Below are 21,922 nucleotides of genomic sequence, written 5' to 3' on the forward strand. Positions count from 1 at the left end.
TATTATTATTACTATTATTATTAGCAGAGGTAGTAGTAAGTAATAATAAGGATCATAATATTGATAAACAACATATATTACAAGAAAGAATAAAATGCAATAATTTTATTGATATTATTTAATAATGAAAATGACTAATAATCCTATAAATAATCACGTACAACATTATCATAACACTATACATTTTTGGAATAATGCTAATAAAACAAATAAAAATACTTTGTAATAAGAAAGTACATCATCATCATTATTATCAATATTATTATTATTCAGTGTAAAGTCAGTTATTAAAATGATGGTTATTATGTCGATCATACTTTCTGCACCTACCTATGACGAAGTTGCTGGTGGACGTGTGGCGCTCCTTCGCCGGCATCGGCTCGCTGGATAAGCTGCTGCTGCGGCTGCTGGTTCTGGAGGAACTGGGGTCACTGGGGTAGATGGTGATGCTGCTGGTCATTTTGCTGCTGCTGGTCATAATCGGCTTGGTGGAGATCTTGGGTTTGCCGTTTGTTGACAAGGACTCTGAAATCATGACTTCCTTCCTGTCGATCTCAACAATCGCGGGCTTTGATGACGGCCTTTGACCTCAGCGCCTCCCGGGGGCTGCACACTCTCTGGATCTCGATGGAAGACGGCGTCTGGACGGGAGTGTGGCGGCCTCCTCCGTCGGCCGGCTGCGCCCTGCTGAGCGACTCCTCGTCGAAGGAGCTCCTGGAGGAAGACCCCTCCGAGTGCGAGTCGTGGACGTGAGGGTATCTGGTGTACCTGGAGCTGGTCGTCCTGCTGCTCACCGACGCGCTAATCGTCTCAGCTACAGGTTCCACTTCTGAGGGTCTTGAGCCGGTGGATTCAGTCTCAGATGCAGATGAATGGCTGTCTGAGCCGAGGTCGATTGGGCAGCAGCGGACTGACGTGAGATCTGTAGGCCGTGTACGACCCGTTGGCTGTGCACACCAAAGACTCTTGAACGGTGTCTGTTGGTTCCTGATCAGAGGCGGACACCGCCTCCTTCTCCGCTGCAGACATGTTGTTCACGCTAACGCTCTCTGGCACAGCGTCGGAGTTGTTCGACTCCGTGTCACTGCCTCCGTACGCTTTAGAGAACCTCTCTCTGTTCTTCGCCTCTGCGTCCGTCTGCTTGAACGGCGTCCTCTGAGGCTTCGGTTCATTAGCAGCTGGAGGGTAGCGGCTCAGGACGGACGCCTTCTTAATTTCGGAGGTATGTGAGGCTCCTTTAGGGCGTTCCTCAGGTAATTGAGACGTGACTCCGTTGTCTGAAGAAAAGGTAGCAGTCGTGGTTTTGGGAGTCCGTCTGTTCCTCAGAGCAGGACTCAGAGGTCGCCTCGTCATCTTTGGGGAACTCTCGCCTTTGCCCCTCAGCATGGTTTCTCTCCTGTGCTGAGGGGAAAGCTCCCGGATCCCGGTGCTTTGGAGAGCCCGGCTCTGGAAACGATGCAGAACTTTTAAATTTGGGCTTCTCTTGCCTGAAGCCCATCGATACCACCTCCTCGTTCTCAGCTTTGCCATTCTCCAGGACCTTCGCGGGGTTTCCATTTCCGTGTTTTTCAACATTCCCGATTCCTTTACCCCCAATCCCAGCTTTTCCACACAGCTGCATCCGGAGCTGCTCCACCTGTTCGCTCAGTTGGCGAGATCGTCTTTGCTCCACCTGAAACTTCTCGTGAAGCTCTCCGTTCTTGAACTTGGAGTTCTTCAGATCCTCCTCCACTGCCTCCATCTGCTTGAGGCGGTTCTTCAGCTTCTCCACTTCCTGAGTCAGCTCCTTTACTTTGTTGTCTTCCTCCTGTGAGCCCTTCTTGATCTCAGACTTGTTGACGATGCCTAGCTTCTCATCTGCTAGCTTCAGGTAGTCAAGGTTCTTCTTGCCTCCCAGTTTACTTGTGAAAAGAGGGGTGGAAGAAAGTTCATCCTCAATTCTTGAGCTCATGAAGTCTGAACGATCCGGGCTTTTTCTTTCCTCTGAAAGCTTCTGAATGATCTTCTCATCCTCTCTTTGCTTCTCCAGCAGCTTCTTCCGCTCGCTGACAAACGCCTGAGTGAAGGCCTTGAGCTTCTCCAGCTCTTTCGCCAGCGCCTGCTCCGCCTTGTCCAGCTTCATCTCGGAGCCTTCGACTTCCTTCAAGCGCGCTCTGAGCGTCTCCAACTCTGAGGAGAGCTTCTTGGTCAGGTTCTTCTCCTCGTTGAGACTCAAGCACAGTTGGCTGCAGTCAGACTTGCTTTTAGCAAAAGCTTCCTCCAGTTTCTCCAGTTCAGCCATCCTCCGCTGAAGACGCTCGATCTCGCCCTTTAGCTCCTTGGTGAGGTTTTCCTCCTCTTCCAGTTTCTCGCGGACTGTGCGGCAGAGGTCCTCGGCTTTGCGTACCTCCTCATCCTTGCCCTGGATCTTCAGCAGACGTTTCCGTAGCGCCTCCACGTCACCCAGCAGGGACGAGTTGCTGCCTTCTGCTTGGATGATCTTGTCCTGCAGAGGAGGGAATCATTAATCATTTCTGTCCTAAAAAAAATCTCCAATTTGTCCCCGTCTTCATCAACCATTTCAGACACATTGAACTAGCAACAGAGTTATTTTCATGTTGGGTTTGGAGACTAGAGTTCAAATTCGTAAATGGATATTCATTTTGTCTTAAGTTAGCTTATAATAGGTAAGCTACATAAAAAATTGCACATTTATTAATTTAAATGGCAAAATGTTTTACTGTAAAATATTTCTGGCCCCACGTTGATCTTGAAAACTAATGCATTCCTTTAAGCTCAGATTTCATTTTGGGCAACAATTTTCGTATTTTTGGTTGTCCACTAGATGGCTCCACTATTGCCAAGGCAGCAATAGTGGAGCGTCAAAGTAAAATTTAAAAAATTTTTTTACTTTTTTTGGGCAAAGTTGCTACAGAGATAAAAGTTGTGTAGATGTGTGTCACATGTCACACATCTTCACAGTTTTATGGAAATTAAATATTTTCTTAAGTGACCTTGGGAGATAAAAATAATAATGTGAACACAAACATAATAATACAGTTAATGACAATCATTTTAATCAATAAATTATTTATTATTGGGATAATAAAATACTATTACTACTGTTTATAATTCCATCATTTGTCCGTGATATTTTTACAAATGATATTTACCTATTCATCAATGTTTTAATAATATTTAAATAACATTATTATTGCCAATTTTCAGCAATATTTAAATATTATTTACTATTTATAATATGCATTTTATTATCAGCAATATTTGTAATAAAGTCATCAATACGTTTTAGTAATATTTTAATAATCATTTTATTACTAATATTTTAATAAAAAATATTTACATGTTAATATTTTCAGCAGTGTTTAAATTATGATATATTCTACAATATTTTGTCATCAACAATATTACATGTAAGAATTATATGACTATTAATATTAGCTATATTAAAGAGAATAATTATATTAATGTTAATATTGAATTATTAATAATATTATCGATAATGGTATTTATTCTCGTGTAAAAAATAAAACCGTGGACAAACTGAAAAGATTCACTTTTGAAGGAATAAAATCCCCAAATATTATTATTATTAGTAGTTGTATGGATATTTCTGGGTAAATTAGTTTTAACAAACTGTCTTGATGACAGTTTGCAAAACAATATTTGAATAATATTTTTACAGCAGTTTTCAGGAAACAGACTATTTTCATCCTTTGGGTCTCGTTTGGGAGTTTTCTTTAAAAATGTTTTTAATTTGACACAGTAGAAAAACTAATAATCCACCAAAATTAATCCTGAAGGCAGCTGATCCATTTCAGGGTCTAATAATTATCGTAAGCAAATTCATCTTGACATTAATTTAAAGAAATGATTGTAATAATTTGGTTCTGATTCCTGTAAAACTCGACCCAAACTCCTAAAGTCGTGATGTGAAGCGCCACCAACCTGCAGGTCAAGCAGCTCATCCTCCGACTTCTGCAGCTTGTTGGTCGCTTCTTCCAGCTCGTCCAGCCTCCTGCCAAGACTCTGCAGCTTGTGCCGTAAGTGGCGGTGCGTCATGTCTTTATGATCCGACATGGCTGCTAACTTCAGAACGGATTCTTTTCTCTCTGTTTTCCACGTCCGGGTTATTTGATAGCAGCGTTTTGGGACTTCCACATCTGCGTGGCAGTGATAGCAGGACCTCAAGGCGCTCTCCTGGTCCTCTTGTCAGCCTGACTTGTTGCGGTTGTTTAGGTCTCCAAAATTGCCTCTAAATGGTGTTTAGCAGACAAATCTGTCATCTGTAGGAGAGAAAGACAGGAAATGACACTAATTAGTCATCTATGATTTGTCAATGTCCGTTGCTGTTCCCAAAAGTAGCAAGAAAGACAGAAAAATGAGTCAAGAGTAGCTGATTACACCCCATTTCACACAGAGTAATAAAAATTAGAACAAGCCGAAATAAATTTGCTCTTCAACTGGAGAAGTTTGTTTCATCCTTTAAGTTAGCCAAGCAGCTCGTCCATCGGCTGAATCAAGAACAAGGTTACCTCTGAGCAGAGATAAAACAAAAAATTCAAGTGTTATTATTATTCATTTCAGTGTGAATTTTATGTTTGTGAATTATTAATGCTGCTCTGCAGAACGCTGCAGTTGAAGCCATCAGTGGTTCAGGACTTCAAACTTCATTACATTGAGTGAGTTAATCACTGATGGTCCATTTATGGGTATTTTCCCTTCAATTTCTTGATGTCACTTGTGCGTCAGATTTACGGGTGAAATCAGAAACGTGAAAATGAAATGGAACTTTTGTATGTAAAAGTAAAACAGAAAAAAGAAATTGACTGTTAAAATCAACATAAATCATAATAAAATAAAAATTGACAAGCTAAAGTCCCGCCCATAATAAATAGAAAACTAAAACACTAATCATCAGTTTTTTGTTTGTTTGTTTTTTACTTATTCTTAGGAAAGACATGTATTGAGGACCAAACAAGTCAGAGAAGTAAATTTGATATATTCCAGAACAGACCATGAATGCTTTTATAAATAATGGCTCTTTTTTAAGTTGTATTAGAGACACATTGAAGTGATTTGAATTTAATTTGTGTTGGAATCATCCAAAAAGACCAAGGAAATTTCTCCAGCCTGTCTTTCACCTTGTCCGTCCTTTGTAGTAGGTTGTGTGTGTGTGTGTGGGTGTGTGTGTGTGTGTGTGTGTGTGCGCGGCTGCAGCTCTGTTGTCCCACATCGATCCCCTCTTCCTGCTGACAGCAGCACATCTCGACCCACCGCCCAGCTGCTGCTCCCTCAGGACCGTCATTAAGAACCAGCAGGTCATGACTGCCACCAATATGGCCGCCTTGTCGGTCAGGGGGCGGGGTTAGTGGTTGCTACGGGTCACCATAGATCTCATGAATGATTCAGGTAGCGGCATCATCCCCTCCCCCCACATCAGCTTCTCACATTGACCACAGAGGAAGAAAGAAGGTCCGTATCGACCCGATTGGAGGACGCCACATCTGGGCTCATCCCCCCCCCCCACCGACCCGACGGTCGGCTCCACGGCTCCTCTTCCTCCCGCTTTACAGCTTCACCATCCTGAAGCCTGAAACCACAACACAGGAGGATCTGTGCAGCTTCCTTTGACGTCTCGCCGTAAATCTGCGTCTATATGAACCATGTGTGCAGAACTCTTTGACATGTCATTACGGCTCCTTTAAGATGGAATAATACATTTTCTATACTTTTATTTGGTGCGATGAAACCCAAAGCTGTCTCCCCGCAGCTCATTAAAAGTCTTATTAGAAGTAAATATGCTTTGAACGTACACATGTCATCGGGTTGTGCTGGTTCAGTAACGCTGACATGTAGCAGATAAAGTCCTGGAGGAACGGAGCCAGAAACACCTTCGCTTCGGAGGAATGCTCCGTATTTTCCTCAGCCGCTTGCTGGGATCCACGATCGTCCCTGCGACTCATCCCAGTCCAGCAGACTAAAAATACAGCATGAGATTCTCATAAATCCGTCAGAGAGAGATTTGGTCAGTGGTGGAAAATATTTCAGCTCTTCATGGCGGATCAGGGCTGCAGAATGTGGCTCGGGTAAAAACGCTGCCACTGAAAACTAAAAGGACGAAAACGGTTTACCTGAGTTTAGCCTCATGCTATATATTTAGCTAGCAAGCTAAATGTTTAGCTAGCAAGCTAAATATTAAGCTGGAAAACTAAATATTTAATAAACTAAAAAACTTCTGCTTGCATGAGCACCAAAGTTCAAGTCTTTCCACATATTCTCAATAGGCTTTAACTAGGCCATTCTGTCATCTCTGACTGTACATTTATTGTCGCCGTGATGGAAGATGAACCTCCTCCGCAGTCTCAAATCACTTACAGCCTCTCCACAGCATAATGCTGCCACCACCATGTTTCACTGTGAGCTTGATGCAAAGATCTGCTTTTTTTATGTGGGCCATAAATGTACATTTTCATCCCGTCTGACCGCGGCGCTTTCCTCCACTGGGAAGAAAACAGTCGATGAATCTAATGCCGTTTATGCGTCGCTGCTGTTTTCCTTTAATCCGAGAATAAAAGTCAAACATCTACAAGATGTGGCTGAAGTTTAGCAGAAAGGTTCTGTCAACCACTCCAGAATTTCTTAAAAACCCAAACACACACACACACGCCAAGGTTACAGCAGAAAGCATATAATTAAGGCTTCAGGCCTGACCGTTCCCCTTTAGTACATTTTGTTCTGTTCATGAAGAGCAGCAGGGGGAGAAGACCCTCTCTCTTCTAGAACTTGACGTTAACTTGGTTTTCAGGCTCTTCTGCTTCATAAACACGATAATAAACGGTCCAATCAGAAAGCACGTCTCCTTACAGGGAACGGGCCACACGAACGGTATTTATGCAAACGTACTGATGTGTGTGGATGGATGCTGGCGCAGCACAGGAACCACAAGATGGCGGAGACCTGAAGCTTGGCCCGCACTGTCCCGTTTTCCAAGATAAAGAAAGCCGGCGTCCTATAATGGTGGGTTTGCCGTTTCCTGTGCTGTCATGTTGGATTTTTTCCCGTTTCTAGCACTCTGTCAGTCTAGAAAAATGTCAACATGGAAGGTACGATTTCATTTCTGCAAAAATACGACTGAATGTACAAAAAAGGATCAATAAAGAACACAGAGCTGTGTTTTTTCCCCACAGATTCTCACGGAAAAGGTGCCGACATGACGGGAAGTGGAGGTTGAGCTGAATGTCGTCTGCAGGAGAAGAAGAGTTTTGTTTTATGGGAGAAAACGTGGAAGAGAACCGCATCACCACGACGACTGAAGCTGGGAGGCTGATGTTCACCGACGGTGAAACGTTAGGAGAAGTTAAGAGTCAAAACATAAAAGACATAATTAACAAGTAATATTTAGTTTGAAGCTAAATTATTTAGCTTGCCATCAAAATCAGTAGGTCAGGGTTTTTAAGGATGTGCGATCGGCCAGAAAACTGCAAACGAAAAAGGAAAATAAAAAGAAAAAAGTACCGAAAAAGGAACAAATGGGAAGATACAAAAAACGGATGAAACAAAAGCAATAAAGGAAAGAAAGTAAAAAATCTGAAGGAAAAAAAGAGAAACAAGAAAAAAATGTATTGAAATTTTTTTAAATGGAATAAATAAAACAATGTAAAAAAATAAGAACTGAAATAGGAACAAAATCCAGCAAGAAATTAGTAAAACTGGAAAATGAAAAATATAAAAAACTAAAAAAAGAAACAAAGGAGATAAAGGAGAAAATAATATACAGCTCATTGTCCGACACACATCAGATATTTTTTGATAAATAGTTTGGCTGCTGAATGATGAAACAGAATTTTGTCTGAAAACCTGACCAATAATCAAACCATCAGTGATTATTAATCGAATTTAGTCTGGATTAAAAACCCAAAGTGAAACTAAAGTAAATCTTTAATTTGAGATCATGGAAAGCTGACAGCAGACCTTCCCAACGATCCCAGAGCGAGCGATCTGCCCTGAGCAGAAACTCTGTGACCCGGTGAAAGGCGTGGGGCTGGGCCGCTCTGCCCTCCGTACCTATTTAAAACTCCCAGCAGCTGCTCAAACACTCCAGCAGACATCAACCGACCCGACCCAGGAGGCTGCGTCACACAATGAGCTGCTCCTGGAGGAATGCGAGAGCGTCACCGCGTCACACTGATAAGAGAAAACACGGCGACACTCGTAAGAGTCAGCAGCACCGAGGAGCTGGGAGTGAAACCAGCAAACAGGAGCTGCTGCAGCCAGCAGGAAGTGAAACACAGGCGAGTTCTCACAGTCCTGCATGAGTACACCAAGGTCTGGAGAAAAATGACAAAACGTTTCATATTCCACTTTAAAGAGGCCATCAAACCTGCTGTTGGTTAGCAGGATGTTCCACATTGGTGCACAAATAATAAAACATCTGAATTTATCTACATTTATCTGATGGCCAGAAAATAATGAGTCCAGATAAAAAAAACAAATTTAAAACCTCTAAATCAGAAAATACACCCCAGCATTCATAAAGTCATAAATAAATAACAATAAATAAAATCTAACCAGTGTTTTATGTGCAAACGGCTGACTTTATAAATGTGTTTTCTTTTATGTTTGAAGAGCAGAAGGAACATTTCCACCTCAGAGGGCAATAAAGTTTTATCTTACCTTAAAAAGGTAAAACACAGCAAGTCTTAATGCTCAGTTCTGATTTTTTGATTATTATTATTGTTTATTTATCTACCACCACTCCACATGGTTCTCTAGGACATAAAAAATCATTTCTGCAATAAAAATGTATTTTTGGTTTGATAACATTTGGTAATTTTGGGTTTGCATTATGTGGAAGCGTTTAACAGCTTGGAGATAAATTCAGGAGCCGAATCTCGTTTTAATGAGACGTAAAACCTTCTTGTAGCGGCGGATCTAATTTAAAGCTGAGATTTTGTTTTTTTGTTGCCGTTTTATTTATTTATTCTCCTCTGGTTATGTATTGACATATGCACAGGTAAATGAATTCATGTTCTATACTCCTTTTTATAATATACAAATGTTTACCTGTATTTCACTTGAAAGATAAAATAAAAAAATATCATAAAAAAACCAAGATGTAAAACTTTCTTGTTTTAATGAGTTTTATGCCTTGTTGTAACGACATGAAGTCCTCTCCTCCGACAGATTACGACTTGTTAAAAAGGAGTAAAGCGACTCGCTACGACTCTCCTTCTCTCCCTGTATGATGCTCAGAGGTCAGTTTATCCCATCTGGGCTACCGTAGCTAAATAGAAAAATAGTTTTTAATGGAAGGTAATGCTAAAGTGCTACATCAACATTATATTTAGTCAAAACTAACGTTAAATCTTTATATAAACTTTGTATTTACTGCAACCTAAATTCAACCATGTTGATGCCCACCATGTATCAGCAACATGCGTTACGTCGTATATAGCATCAACAGCATGACATTTACGCACCTACCTATACCCACTCCAAACTAAAAGCAAGAATATAAACATCTAACGACTTTAGAAATTATTAACAGTCAATAACCAAAACGTCAACATCGATGTCAAACTTTAATCAACTGAAATTTTACAAAACAGCCAATTAATCAAGAAAAATTACCTTAGGGGAGCGATGTGTGCTAAACTTTTTCAAAGTTAGCAAAAACTTTAAAGCGCTAAAGGAAAAGTTAGCGCTGCTAAGCCAGCCTGCTGGGCTCTTCACGGTGTCGATTGTTCTCTCATGTTTGCGTTGGTCTGAAATGCCACATCTGGACACGTTTGTGGTGGAAATGTGACAAATTGTGGAAAAAGTTTGAGGAATGTGAATGTTTTTTTTTTTTTTGAAAGCTTTTCTGCAAAGATAAAAAGAGGAAATCAGACTTACTTTAACGATTCGTCTTCAGGACGTTACACATCCCTCCAGAATCCCTCCATCCTGCAGGAACACACACAGAGGGCATGGGGTTAGTAAAAGAGGAGCAGTGGTCATCATGATATCAACACACACACTCACACACACACACTCACGCCATCTTTCACCAATGTCATCTGGTGCAGTTGGCAGGAGCGGAGGCTGCGGCAGGGCTGACAATGCAGCCACTGTAGGGGAGATTGTTCAGTCAAGCTAACCGGCTAAGGATGAGCTAACGGCTCAGATATGGGACTCATGTGTGAGCAAACAGGCAATGTTTGGCCAGCACAACAGAAGGCCCCATTCAGCCGTCTGCAGAGGCACTTTTACACACACACACACACACATTATCTTAATCATCATCAACATCCTAGAAGCTCTTGTCTGCTTCAAACACACACACACACACACACACACACACACACAGGAGGAGGAAACACTGCCGACTCGCAGCATTCCATGACAGTAGCGTTCCATATGTTTGGTTAAGCCGAGTCCAGATCCAAGAGTCTGGACTGAATTTAAAGGATGAGGGAGGAGGAACCGTGTTTCCACCGTTAGCTTTAGCCTGACGCTCCTCCGTGTTTCAGTCAAAACAGAAAGAAAAATAAAACGCAGCTTCCAAACCAGGATTTATTATGGTAAAGTTACTCAAACCAACCTGAGCCACCCAAGGTTGGTTTGAGTCAAATTCTGGATTTGACTAGGCCAGGAGTCTCACTGTAACACTGCCATAAAGAACCAATTTTCTTTCTTTTTATTTGTTTGTGAGGTCGACAAATTCAACATAAACAACCAAATATAGACATAAACAGATCACTAGGCTTTTGCTGAACCATAAATTATTATTGCCATAACTTATTGCTAAAAGGCAAATCCGTTAATCACATGATGAATTAAACAAAAAAGAAAACAAGAAATAAAATTTATGCAGACAAATTATCCAGACCGAAGACTTTATCACCCAGTTTTTGGTAGAAAAAGAGAGAAAAGACAAAAATGACTATTTTATTTATTTAAAACGTCATCTTGTTCCAGTGTTAAAATGTTTATAAGAATTTAAATTGCATTGATCTGTGAGAATGTGTTCTTGTATTATTATGCCATTAAATTGGTCTGAAAACCACAATATTATTGTTTATCGCAGTAACTTCAGACAATTTAAGCAAAATTTGTTATTGGACCAACAGCCGGCCGCTTGAGGACGTTCATGATCTCAATTAATCTGGATAAATTAGTGTTATGGATTTTTATTTTTTGCTTCATAAATAATGAGATAGTTATTTAAAAACTGCAAAAACAGAAGAAATCTGTAGCAAAGCAAATAAATGTCCACAGTACTTCATATAAAATAAATCCATAAAGCATCAGTAAGTCAGTAAGTTAAACCTCCACGTTTTAAGCAACAGTGAAGTTTACAGCTGGAGTCGGTGATGCGCTCAGAGGGACGATCCGGTTACGGACGTGAAGCTCCAGGTTTGCAGCTCCTCCCGCCACTCAGCGCCTCGTTTCCTCTCTTCTTCTGCTCCTGCAGGACGGCGCCGGCGCTCAGTCAGACCCACAACATCAGGATTTGCTGAATCATTTCACTTTCTCACGCTCAACGCCAATCCCAACGTCAGCCGAGCGCCAGACTCTGCTGAGCACCAAAACATGCGTGTGCGTGTGTGTGTGTGTGTGATTGTGTGCAATCACGGGTTTCATTTTGTTTGTCTAATTTGGTTTTAATTTGTTTATAGAGTGTGTTTGCTTGTTTTTATTAATTAACTATAGTCTCGATTTCATTTAGTTTTTATTAGTAGTTTTAGTTTTTTCATATTTTGGTTCATTTTTAGGTGCAGAATTCAAAAAGATTAAAATATTGTGATGTGATAACACTCAACAGATAACATTTCCAAAATAACTATTAATTATTGCTGAAAAACCAACTGAGTGTTTTGTCACAAACTTTTGCCGACCGCTGTTGTAAACTGCCAGTGTGGGGAAAAAAATTCAAAATCTATTTCATATTAGATCGAAAGGCTAATAAATAGATTCATAAAGACGAAAATCCTTCTAAATCGATGATTTTAGAATGTTTTAGTTTAAGAAACGCACAACATACAGTAGTTCCAGTTTTCCTCCAGTTGTTACTGTTTTTATTTATTTCGGCGCCAGTCGTTGCATCCCAGCAGCAGATCCAGTTCACCTGCAGCTTGAGTCGCAAACTTTAACGCATTTTACTGGGATTTTACATCATAAACAACAAAAAGCAGAGAATAATTGTGAATTAGAGGAAAAACATGATTCAATCTGAAATGTGTGCCATGCTTTTTTCTTAAATTCAGTCGGTGAGCATCAGTTCACCGACTGATGAACTGATCAGACCAACATTCACTGATTCTCAATTGAATGTTGGTTGTTACTTTGACTAGGTCATTCTATTCTTACAATCTGCAGCCTGAAAAAAGTTTTTTCAAAAGGGTTTTCCTGGATTTAGCTCCATCCTCCTGAAGAGCCTCCTCACAGCATGATGCTGCCAACATCAGGTTTGATAGGAGGGATGACATGCAGCGATTCCCAATGTAACGTTTAGTTTTGCTCTCATCAAAAAAGTGACATTGTTAAAATAATAAAATAATACAAGAAACAGTTTATGATAGTAATGACTCTGCATCAATTTTAAAGTTTTTCAGAACAAGAACCAACAGAGAAACTGAAAATCTTTGCAACAAAATGAACCTTAAAGTGCAGGAAGAAACGTTTTCAGACAGATAAACAAGAATTTGAAGGGAGAAGAAGCAACGAGGGAACGTTTGTTTTCCTGGAGAACATTTCATGGCCTTAAGGCCCATCCTGGCTTTCAGCAGCCAGGCGGGCCGAGCCTGCATGGGAGCCCATTTCCTGTGTGTGATTAGGGGAGAGCGTATGTGTGTGTGTGTTCAGTGGGGTCAGTGGTTGTTTTGTCTGCTAAGGGGGAAAGGAATGCCCAAATCAAACACAGTGAACAGAATACAAAGGAAGACCAAGAAAAAGCAAAAGAAGGCCGAAATAAAATTATTCATTTAGATTTAAGGGATAAAAAGACGCAGCAGCGATGAAAAGTGGAACAGAGTCTGAATCTTCATCTGCATTCCTGCTGCATTCCTGCAGCGCAGCAAGGTGGGGTCAAACCTTCACCTCTGCGCTCGTCAGATGGAAAACCATTCAGCTCCTGAACTTCACCGTGAACCTGCAGAACCAGCCCTAATGTTTAATAACTCCCAGCTTTTCAAAGAGCCGCCGAGACGTTCACACGCTACCGGCCGTTTCCCAGCAGCTCCTCATTATTCAGCCCCACTGACAGCTAACAATGTCACAGAACGGCTCCAGCGGCTGCGTCACGCGGCGCAGGAACGGCCCAGCGGCCGACTCAGCAGAACCTGGGGATGCAACACGTGTCGGCTCTCCCCCTAAACGTCGCATGAGGGATTTTCACGAGAAAAACTAGAACAGGAGAAAAAATGATGCAAAACCGAGTCAACCAATGAGATCAGTTCCTGTGAAAACATCGGCCTGATCTTTGATTTTCACTGTGACTGCTGACCTGGTGGTCAGAAACTCAAAAAAAAAAGAAAAGTAAAAATTACACACATTGTTTTCTCCAAGGCGCGCTCCGACTGCTGGTCCACCAGAAAAAGGCCATTTAAAAAATAAAAATCTGACCAGCCAATGCTGTAACAATTAATCGATAACTGAATTAATCGTTAACCAATTTAGTAACTGATTGACCGCTAACTGATGTATTCAGACTCAAAAAAGGTCATTTACCAAAAAAAAAAAAAAACCCAACATATGAAGAGCTGTAATCAAGCCAAAACCAGGAATTTAAGTTGAAAACATTTTTGTCTGTAAATATGTTTCAGCCAAAACTCCTAAAGGAAGGCTGCTAGCCTGCATTTTAGGCAGTAAAATGTTTATTTTCTTAATTAAAAAAATTTATTCAATTATCTGTTTATTTGAATCTATTAATGTATTTCTGATATTTTATAAAAAAGGCTTAAGTTACATAAAAGATGTACACAACATGCCTTTTATCCAATTAATTGTAAAAAAAAATCAATAGCTTAATCAATTACTAAGATAATCGATAGTTGCAGCCTTAATAAACTTTTAATTTTACTGAGAAAAATTCATACCTGTGAAACGTTTGTTGCCCTCACACATGCCCCCTGGTGGCCGAATCGATCAGTGCACCCAGAGATTTACCCCATCAGAGCTAACAGGCTGTAGCAACAACACCACTCTTCAGTGTGGAAGTTGTCCCTGGAGGAAGAACACCTAATGTCGGCCATTTTCACCATCAGTGAGGTATTTCAAGGTCAGAGGGCGCACAAAAGCTGCATTTAAAAAGCTAACATGTTCCACCGTTCAACCCAAAGAGGGCAGCACTGAGACGGTTTATAGGCAAAACACTGCAGAATTAAACAAATTTACATGAAAATTAATATAAATTCAGACAGTTTATCTTCAGTTTATTTGGGGGATTTAGTAATACGTTGAAGAGGAAATCCCAGCCGTCCAGAATCGGGGCTGGTTGGTTACGTTTTACATAAACTGCAGAAATTGGCCACAAAGTTCAGATCTTTGAAGAGATGGTTTTTTTAAAAGAACAGTTTCTTTGCTTGTTTTTTTCATAATAAACTTTCACCCTGAGCATTTAAGGTGAAACTGATGCAACTGCTTCCTGTTTTGTTTCTAAGCTCAAACATTAGAAACAGCAGCAACGCGCCAGCCGCATTAGTGAGGTTAGGAATTAATTAAAGAATTAATAACCAGTGCATTGTGCCGTCAGTTCACACACACTTCCTTGTTTTGTGCGAGCATGCCGGACTCTGCCCATGCAGCACGGAGTCATTCCCTGACTGGCAGAGCAGCAGCGATTGGCTGCTGAGGTTTCCTTTTAAGGCAGCCGTGTCTCAATGCTCGGCACGGCTGGGAGCTCAGCTGCAGATAAAACGCTAATTCAACCACATTCTTCTGAGATCCACACCTACAGAGGAAACGGGAGAGGACCGCCGAGTCATGCAGGGATGTGAATGTTTTCAGAGTGTGGGACGGCTCTACTACTCAATATCATTGTTTTATAACAGGTCAGGACTGTAAGGACGGGAGGGGAGCAGGAAGACGCCACAAAACAGCAAGAAAAGCCAACAAACATCAAACTTTTTCTTCCTTACTCAGATAGTAAAGAAAGCAACACTAGTTGCAATAAGCAATAAACAATGAATCACACGATAAATTAAAACAACTCAATAATTTCCATTTGCATGATTTATTGTTTTTCTCTTTCTACCAAAAACTGGATGATAAAGTCTCGTCTCAACTAAACCAACGAAAAGCAGTCATAAGAAAGAAAACATGACACTAGTGCTGCTAATAAAACATGTTTAATTCACAAATTATCAATAAAGATGGTGGATTGTATAAAAGCAGGAGTTTTGGTTATTTTCTGCGTTGGAGAAAATAACCAACGCAGGTATGGAAACAAATGTCGCTGGCCATTAATTTAAGGGGTTAAAGGAACATTTCCAAATTATTCTACAGCGAGAATGATTATTCACAACTGACAAACATTTAGAGACTCCCAACAAATTATCTGAAGGGTCAGACGGTGCAAAACTCTGAGAAGTGGCAAAAAAAACCCAACTCTTTAGAGAGATAAATGAAACTGAATCTACCTGACGAAATGAAGTTTCGTTAAACCCAGAGAAAACAGACGCAGAGAAAGAGACAGAGGCGTCTGCAGGCCGGATAATGAAATATGCCTGGTATTCAGCTGTGTTTGTGCATGAATGAGCCACTCTGCGACTTAGGAGTGTTTAAGGGATTCCTGTGGAGGCTTCAGTGTCTGCAGGAGTCCACAGGTTATGATTTTCTCAGCACTCGCCTCCTTGCAGCAGCTGTCCCAACGTTACCTTTTGTGGCTCCGCAGACAGAGGCGAAGAGACGACGAAGGGAGAGTAGAGAAACAAAAAGATGAAGACTGCACTCCTAAAATCCGCCATTTAGTGATTAATCAATTAAATAATACATTTAAAAAACTATTATGTAGAGTAGCTAACCCCTTAATCAACCTTTTTTTGCAGATAAGACGAATAAATCGGTTATTAACGGCGCTAGCTTTATGTTTCTGAGCATATTGTAACTTTTTCATGTAAATAAGCATAAAACCGCCTCAGTGCTGCCCTGTGTGGGCTCAACTGTGGCTACTGCAGTTGGATTTTCCTATTGGTCCAACTTGGTTAGCCCCCATGTTTGGGATAAAACCATCTCACTCAGAGACGCCCCCTGGTGGTGAGTCAGGAGTTGGAATTGCAAGCGTTAGCATTTATTGGTAGCGTTTATTTAAAATGTGAACACGGAGTGGAGTGTGTTTCCTCTCTGCTCTGACTGCAGGCGAACGACAGACCAGCTGCGTTTTCATTGACTGAAACTGAACAAATCAGAAGTACAAACATATTTACTTAATGGAATCACACCATTTTGAAAGAAAAAATTGAGCTTTTTCATAAAAAGTTGCATCAAAATCTGTGTTTTTTGCAAAACTGCAATGAAAATACTTTTTTTTGCATCATTCCAGGTTATTTCTAGCAAGTTATTGGTAACGCGCTGCTCGTTTATTTCAGTGCGACTGATGCTGCATGTCGCTGTTAAAGTCCTCAATGACAGAAAAAGTCACTCAATTAAAAAAAAAAAACAAATTCTGAAAAGTTGCTAAATACTGCAACAACTTTGCTTAGTTGGCAACAATTAACCCCTTCCATTTATCCCCACACTTGGCCACGCCCCCCGTGGCTCTTGGCTCCGCCCACTTTGGATACATTTTTCAAAATATGTCTGTGGGGAGACTACGTTTTCAAATAGGGGTTAGTTGCGCTTTAAACGTCACAAAACTCAGGCTAAAACAGCTTCCCAAACTTCTCTACATCTTTCCACAACACAACCATAACTTTAATGTTGTGCAAAATTATAAAATGCAAGAGAAATATGCAGTATCTTTAAAATTTGACAAGACGTTTTATGAGTGCAAGTAAAAGCAGCTTCACCAAGTCTATTTTTATGAGCGTTGTGCTGGTCCAGTCAGATAATCAGCAGGAAAGGAAACGCCATAAGTAACCATGGAACCGAGCGAAAACCTGGAAACCCGGCCTGCAGATGCCCTTTAGGAGCGCAGAGAGATAACAGGAGGCAAACGAAAGAAAGAGCAGAAAAATATGGAAGAGAAAATATTTTCTTGGCTTGAAAACTTATCCTAACATGAATGGCTTCAGAGTCCAGACCAACCTGCTAAAATACAGAAACAGGGGAGACAAACTCATCGGCAGGAGAGAGAACCAGCATTCCTCTCTGTGAGAACATGAATGTTTTTATGATCACAGGAAACAAAATCTGCAGGAGGAATTTTATTCAACGAGCCGCGGACAAGAAACTAAAACGTGTGAAAATCATTGTGGAAATTCCTCCAACTGTTCACAGAGACGATCTGAACACGAGCAAAGAACAGAGACTCAGAAACAAACTGACAGTCTTCAGTTGTTCTCTGCAAACTGATTAAGCCTCTGGCTATTCCAGTTCATCAGACCACCAAGAACCACTGAAGGCAACGACACAAAAACCTCTGGAGACACTGAGAGCAACTTCCTTCTTCATGAAACATAAAGAAAAATGGAGGCGTCAGGTTTTAGCAGCTGGACGATTTCTGTTGTGTCTTTGGCTAAAGACCATGAGCCATTTCTCCTGCTAGCGCTAGGCTAGCACGTTGGTTTTGATTGTATTTACCCAGAATGCCCTGCACTGTAGTCCACTTCCTGCGTTTGGAGCGGTCTCTGGTCTGCTTGGCATTCACATATGAATTCAAACTGAACTAGAATTCACTTAAATCCAGGTTGAGCTTTTTAGGACCAGAGGTCAGAGGTCAAGTAGACCTGCTAGTCTAGCGCCAGTGATAGAAAGACTAAAGAGAAATCCTCCAACACTAAAACCTGACGCCTCCATCTTGTTTCCATCTGGTGAAGAAGGAAGTTGCTCTCAGTGTCTTCAGAGGTTTCTTGTGGTTTCCTTCAGTGGTTCTTGGTGCAGCGCCCCCACAGGCCAGGAGGGGAACAGGTTGGTTTGACTCAGAGAACCACAGCAGCTGGAGGTGGAGCAGATGATGGAGTTCTGGTTCCAGTAGGACCGGGTCGACCAGACCATCAGGTGTGAAAATTACCATCTTTACTCACCACTGCGTCTCTGAGTTTTGTTGCTGAACATCTCCATCCCTTCATGAACAAAGTGAACTAAACTTCTTATTAGCAGGATATTTCTCAGATCGTCTCTTAACATTCATCTTCAACCTCGCAGTGACCTCAGCAAACCGCCAGGCCCTGAACTGCCAGCACATCATTCTGAGGCCAACCAACAGCAAATAACAGAGTCTAATACTTTAAACCGAGGCAGAAGTGACTGGAAAGCCACAGAGGCCAGGCTAGTAGAGGTCCAGTCCAAAGCCGGTGCTGGATGAGGGAGTTTGGGTCAACATGTAGCCGTTTATGGACGTTACTGAGGTTGACTTGGTGGGGGGGCGTCACAGCTGTGTGTTTCTGCCCTGGTGTGAGGCGGCGTTTTTATAACAGTTCACCACGTTGGTGGGTTGATTTTTGGGTCAGGACTCCATGAGGGTGAGGTGTGAGTCCCGCCTGCACCACCTTCAGAAGAAGATGTTCGGCTTTCTTCTGCCCACGCTTCGAGAACGCACCGTGAACCAGACGGAAAAGGCTCCTGAAATATGCCAAATATGCCCCTTCCCTCCCTTCCTGGAGACGGAGCCCACCCATCTCCCCCCAACCCGAGGAATTCCTCACAGCATCAACACACACACTGAAAATCACAGATGACCCACTCACACAGAAAATGTGCAGGCATTAATACCGCAAGTTTCCACCCAGCTGACCCAGACATGCCTTTTAAGGCTAAGCAGTTCAGATTTCTCTTTTCATTACGTTCCAAAAATACTCCTGGAGCGGAGGAGCGGCGGGGCGGAGCGGCAGTGTGGGGGGGTCTTCTGTTAAGTGAGGTGAAGGACCAGGAGACGGCACGACCAGATAATCACAGGGCCGGTTAATGAAGAAAAAGCACTTTGAGAAAATAAAGTGTCCCAGGAATTCACAAGCAACGTTAAAACGCCGCGCTCCCTTCCTCCACTTCCTCCCACAGGCGTTTGAAGTCTGCTTCCTTTGCACCTCTTCCATGTTTTGTTTTTTGTTTTTTTCACAGGGTCAACTTGGCAGCCATTTTTGACAGGCCAAAGAGAGCAAAGCAGACAAATTTATGGGCTGCAGTTTGCAAAAATACACAGTCAAAGATTTACAGCAATAATTTATTACAGTGGAAAAAAGTCACATTTTCAACATGTTATTCATTCATTTATAAATGTCAGTTTCAAACTAAGTATTTAATTAGAAAGCTAAATGTTTAGCTTCAAAGTAAGTATATAACTTCATCATCAACTTTATCTATAGAGGCTTTAAAACCAGGAACAGCAGAAAAAGTTTGGCACATGAGGAAATAAGAGAAAAAAAACAGCTTGGGATCAATTATCTAGATATTTGGTTCCAAACTAAGCTAAATATTTATTTACACTTATAAATATTATTTTGTTTGCTAACTAAATATTAACTTGCTTATTTAGTTTCTAAACTAAATATTTAGCTTGGAGCTAAACAATTGCAAACTAAATTTTTCACCTACTAAGTAAATATTTAGTTTGAAACAGACATTTATGAATGAATGAATGAATGAACAACATGGTGAAAATATGAATTTGCAAAAAATTAACCCCCTTCTTTCCCTCTTATGCTAAATAAACCAAATTATCAGCGTTAAACTCTGAGTGTGAAAAACCCCAAAACACACAGGAGTTTTAGTACGTCGGCCGTCGGGAACCTGAACCATAGTAAAAATAATCGACCGCTCCGACTCCCTGGTGCCGGTTTGTTAAGTCTCCAGGCTACTGTCTCTCAGATAAGATTTCTCCAGGTTCCTCCTCCTCTCTGAACAATTCACCATAAAAATCCTCACGTTATGAACTCACACTGAGGCTGCAGACTTTGCCATCACTGCGTCACTGATAGCAGCTCTCCAAAGATAACATCACCGCTCCACCGCAACCTTCTGCTGCTGTTTTCATACATCGAACTGGAAAAGAACATAACTGTGGTGCGCTTCAAGCCCGAGCAGAGCTGAAAGGTTGCAAACATGATGATGCACGCCCGCTGAATGATCAGAACTAAACCCTTTTCATTCAGTTGAACTTGACAGTGCAAACAACAAGGCTACTGTAGCAGAGTGACCCACATTGTTGGTCAATACAGTCCAAACTCCAACCATGTGAGGCCTGATTAAACATTATCACAACAACTATCAGTCACTAGCACATTCTTCTCAGCAGTCTGCAGCAAACTGTGGGGGAAAGGAGGAGGAAGAGGCCACTGGCCTGCTGTGAAGACGAAAGGTTTTAAATCTAGACGCATTTGGTTTACTAAACGCTTTACAGATCAGAAGGTGACTCCGATCAGAAACCGCTTCCTCTAAAGCTCAACAACTAAACAAACCAAAGTGAAGATGATCCACCAATATCTGGACCTGATGCTGCGACGTCTTTGTCATGTTCTCATAATCCGACATCAGACACTCTGGGAACCCAAAGCAGCAGAACAGTCATCTGGTTTCAGGAAGCGTGCTAATAAATCCTGATAGGGGGAGTACGTTTCAATGGATGCTACTGCTGAGCGTTACATAACATGGAGATAAGTCTTGCAGTGAGCGCTCATCTGTTTTTACAGCTTTTCGTAAATCATCTGAATCCTACGGTGGCTGACAGGTGCAAACGCGCAGCAAACGGTGAAACGCAATGCAAACACATCAATGAAACTCCAAAACACAAAAACACAAAAACACTGCAACCACAGAAAGTAGAAGCAAAAAGAGAAAACACTGCAAATAAGAAAAGCTGCAAATGCTGAAGCAGAAGTCCTCCAGACCAGTAGGGGGAGTCTGGAGTCAGTAGTATTATCCATCCATCCATCCATTTTCTAACACCTTTATCCCCTAGTGGGGTCAAGAGGTGCTGGTGTCTATCACCAGCTAACGTTCCGGGCGAGAGGCGGGGTCACCTGGACAGGTCGCCAGTCGGTAGCATCACCCATAGAAATATCCTGATGCATTTTGCACATTTGAAAAAGACATGAAGTTCAGCTATTCCTTCTTTCCTCCAACTTTCTTCTTAACATCCTATTAAGTCACAACATCCCATCTTTACTGAGAGTCTGGCCCCAGACGATTTGTTGGTCGACTCCCCCTAGTGGCCTGGAGGACTTATGTTTTATCAAGTTTTCAGCGTTTCATACTTGGTGTTTTTAGTATTTGTGGAGTTTTACCCTTTGCTCTCATTTCGTGTTGTTGCAAGATTTTGTTTGCAGAGTTTTTCTGTTTCATTTGTGTTTTTGTATTTGTCTGTTTGGAGTTTGCATCATCCATGTTTGCAGCTTTGCTGTGGTTAAATACGAATTCTTTGGGACAATAAAGGACATTTCTATTCTATGTTTTGTAGCTGTGCAAATATGATTAAACAGTCAAAAATGTCAATTAATCAGGTAACTTCTAAATGTTTTATTTAGGAGGAAATATTAACACATGCTTCACCTGCCAGACATTTTCTTTCCACCCTACACCTGCATTCTAATTTACATCTTTCTTTCACATTGAACCCAAATCAAATACACTGGATACTGCAGTGCACTGAATTTCAGAGTTGTTGTGTTAGTGAACAGATTATTTGGTGAAAACAATTCCCGATTCATCTGCTCATGTAACGTGTTTGATAACTACCCAGTGGCCCAATCAAATCCTCCACAGGTCAGTAAAGAGGAGATATGTCGGTTTGGAGGCTGGCTTATTTGGAGAGCAGTTATGCAACGTTTCAGAGGAGAAACTATCACAG

The 21,922-nt window shown here is 41.4% G+C and overlaps 1 protein-coding gene across 1 annotated transcript in view; it reads right to left on the reverse strand.

Annotated features, from left to right (window-relative positions):
• The window catches only part of luzp1 (leucine zipper protein 1), a 41,246-nt gene that overhangs the window by 10,453 nt on the left and 8,871 nt on the right, over positions 1 to 21,922 (reverse strand). Inside the window, 6 exon segments of the mRNA XM_032547661.1 lie at positions 331 to 571; positions 573 to 893; positions 895 to 1,422; positions 1,424 to 2,485; positions 3,946 to 4,283; positions 9,895 to 9,945. Of these exon segments, the coding sequence (XP_032403552.1) occupies positions 331 to 571; positions 573 to 893; positions 895 to 1,422; positions 1,424 to 2,485; positions 3,946 to 4,077 (2,284 nt within the window). The 5' untranslated portion in view covers positions 4,078 to 4,283; positions 9,895 to 9,945.

The sequence above is a fragment of the Xiphophorus hellerii genome, chromosome 19 (genome assembly GCF_003331165.1).
Source record: "Xiphophorus hellerii strain 12219 chromosome 19, Xiphophorus_hellerii-4.1, whole genome shotgun sequence".
Taxonomy (NCBI): Eukaryota; Metazoa; Chordata; class Actinopteri; order Cyprinodontiformes; family Poeciliidae; genus Xiphophorus; species Xiphophorus hellerii.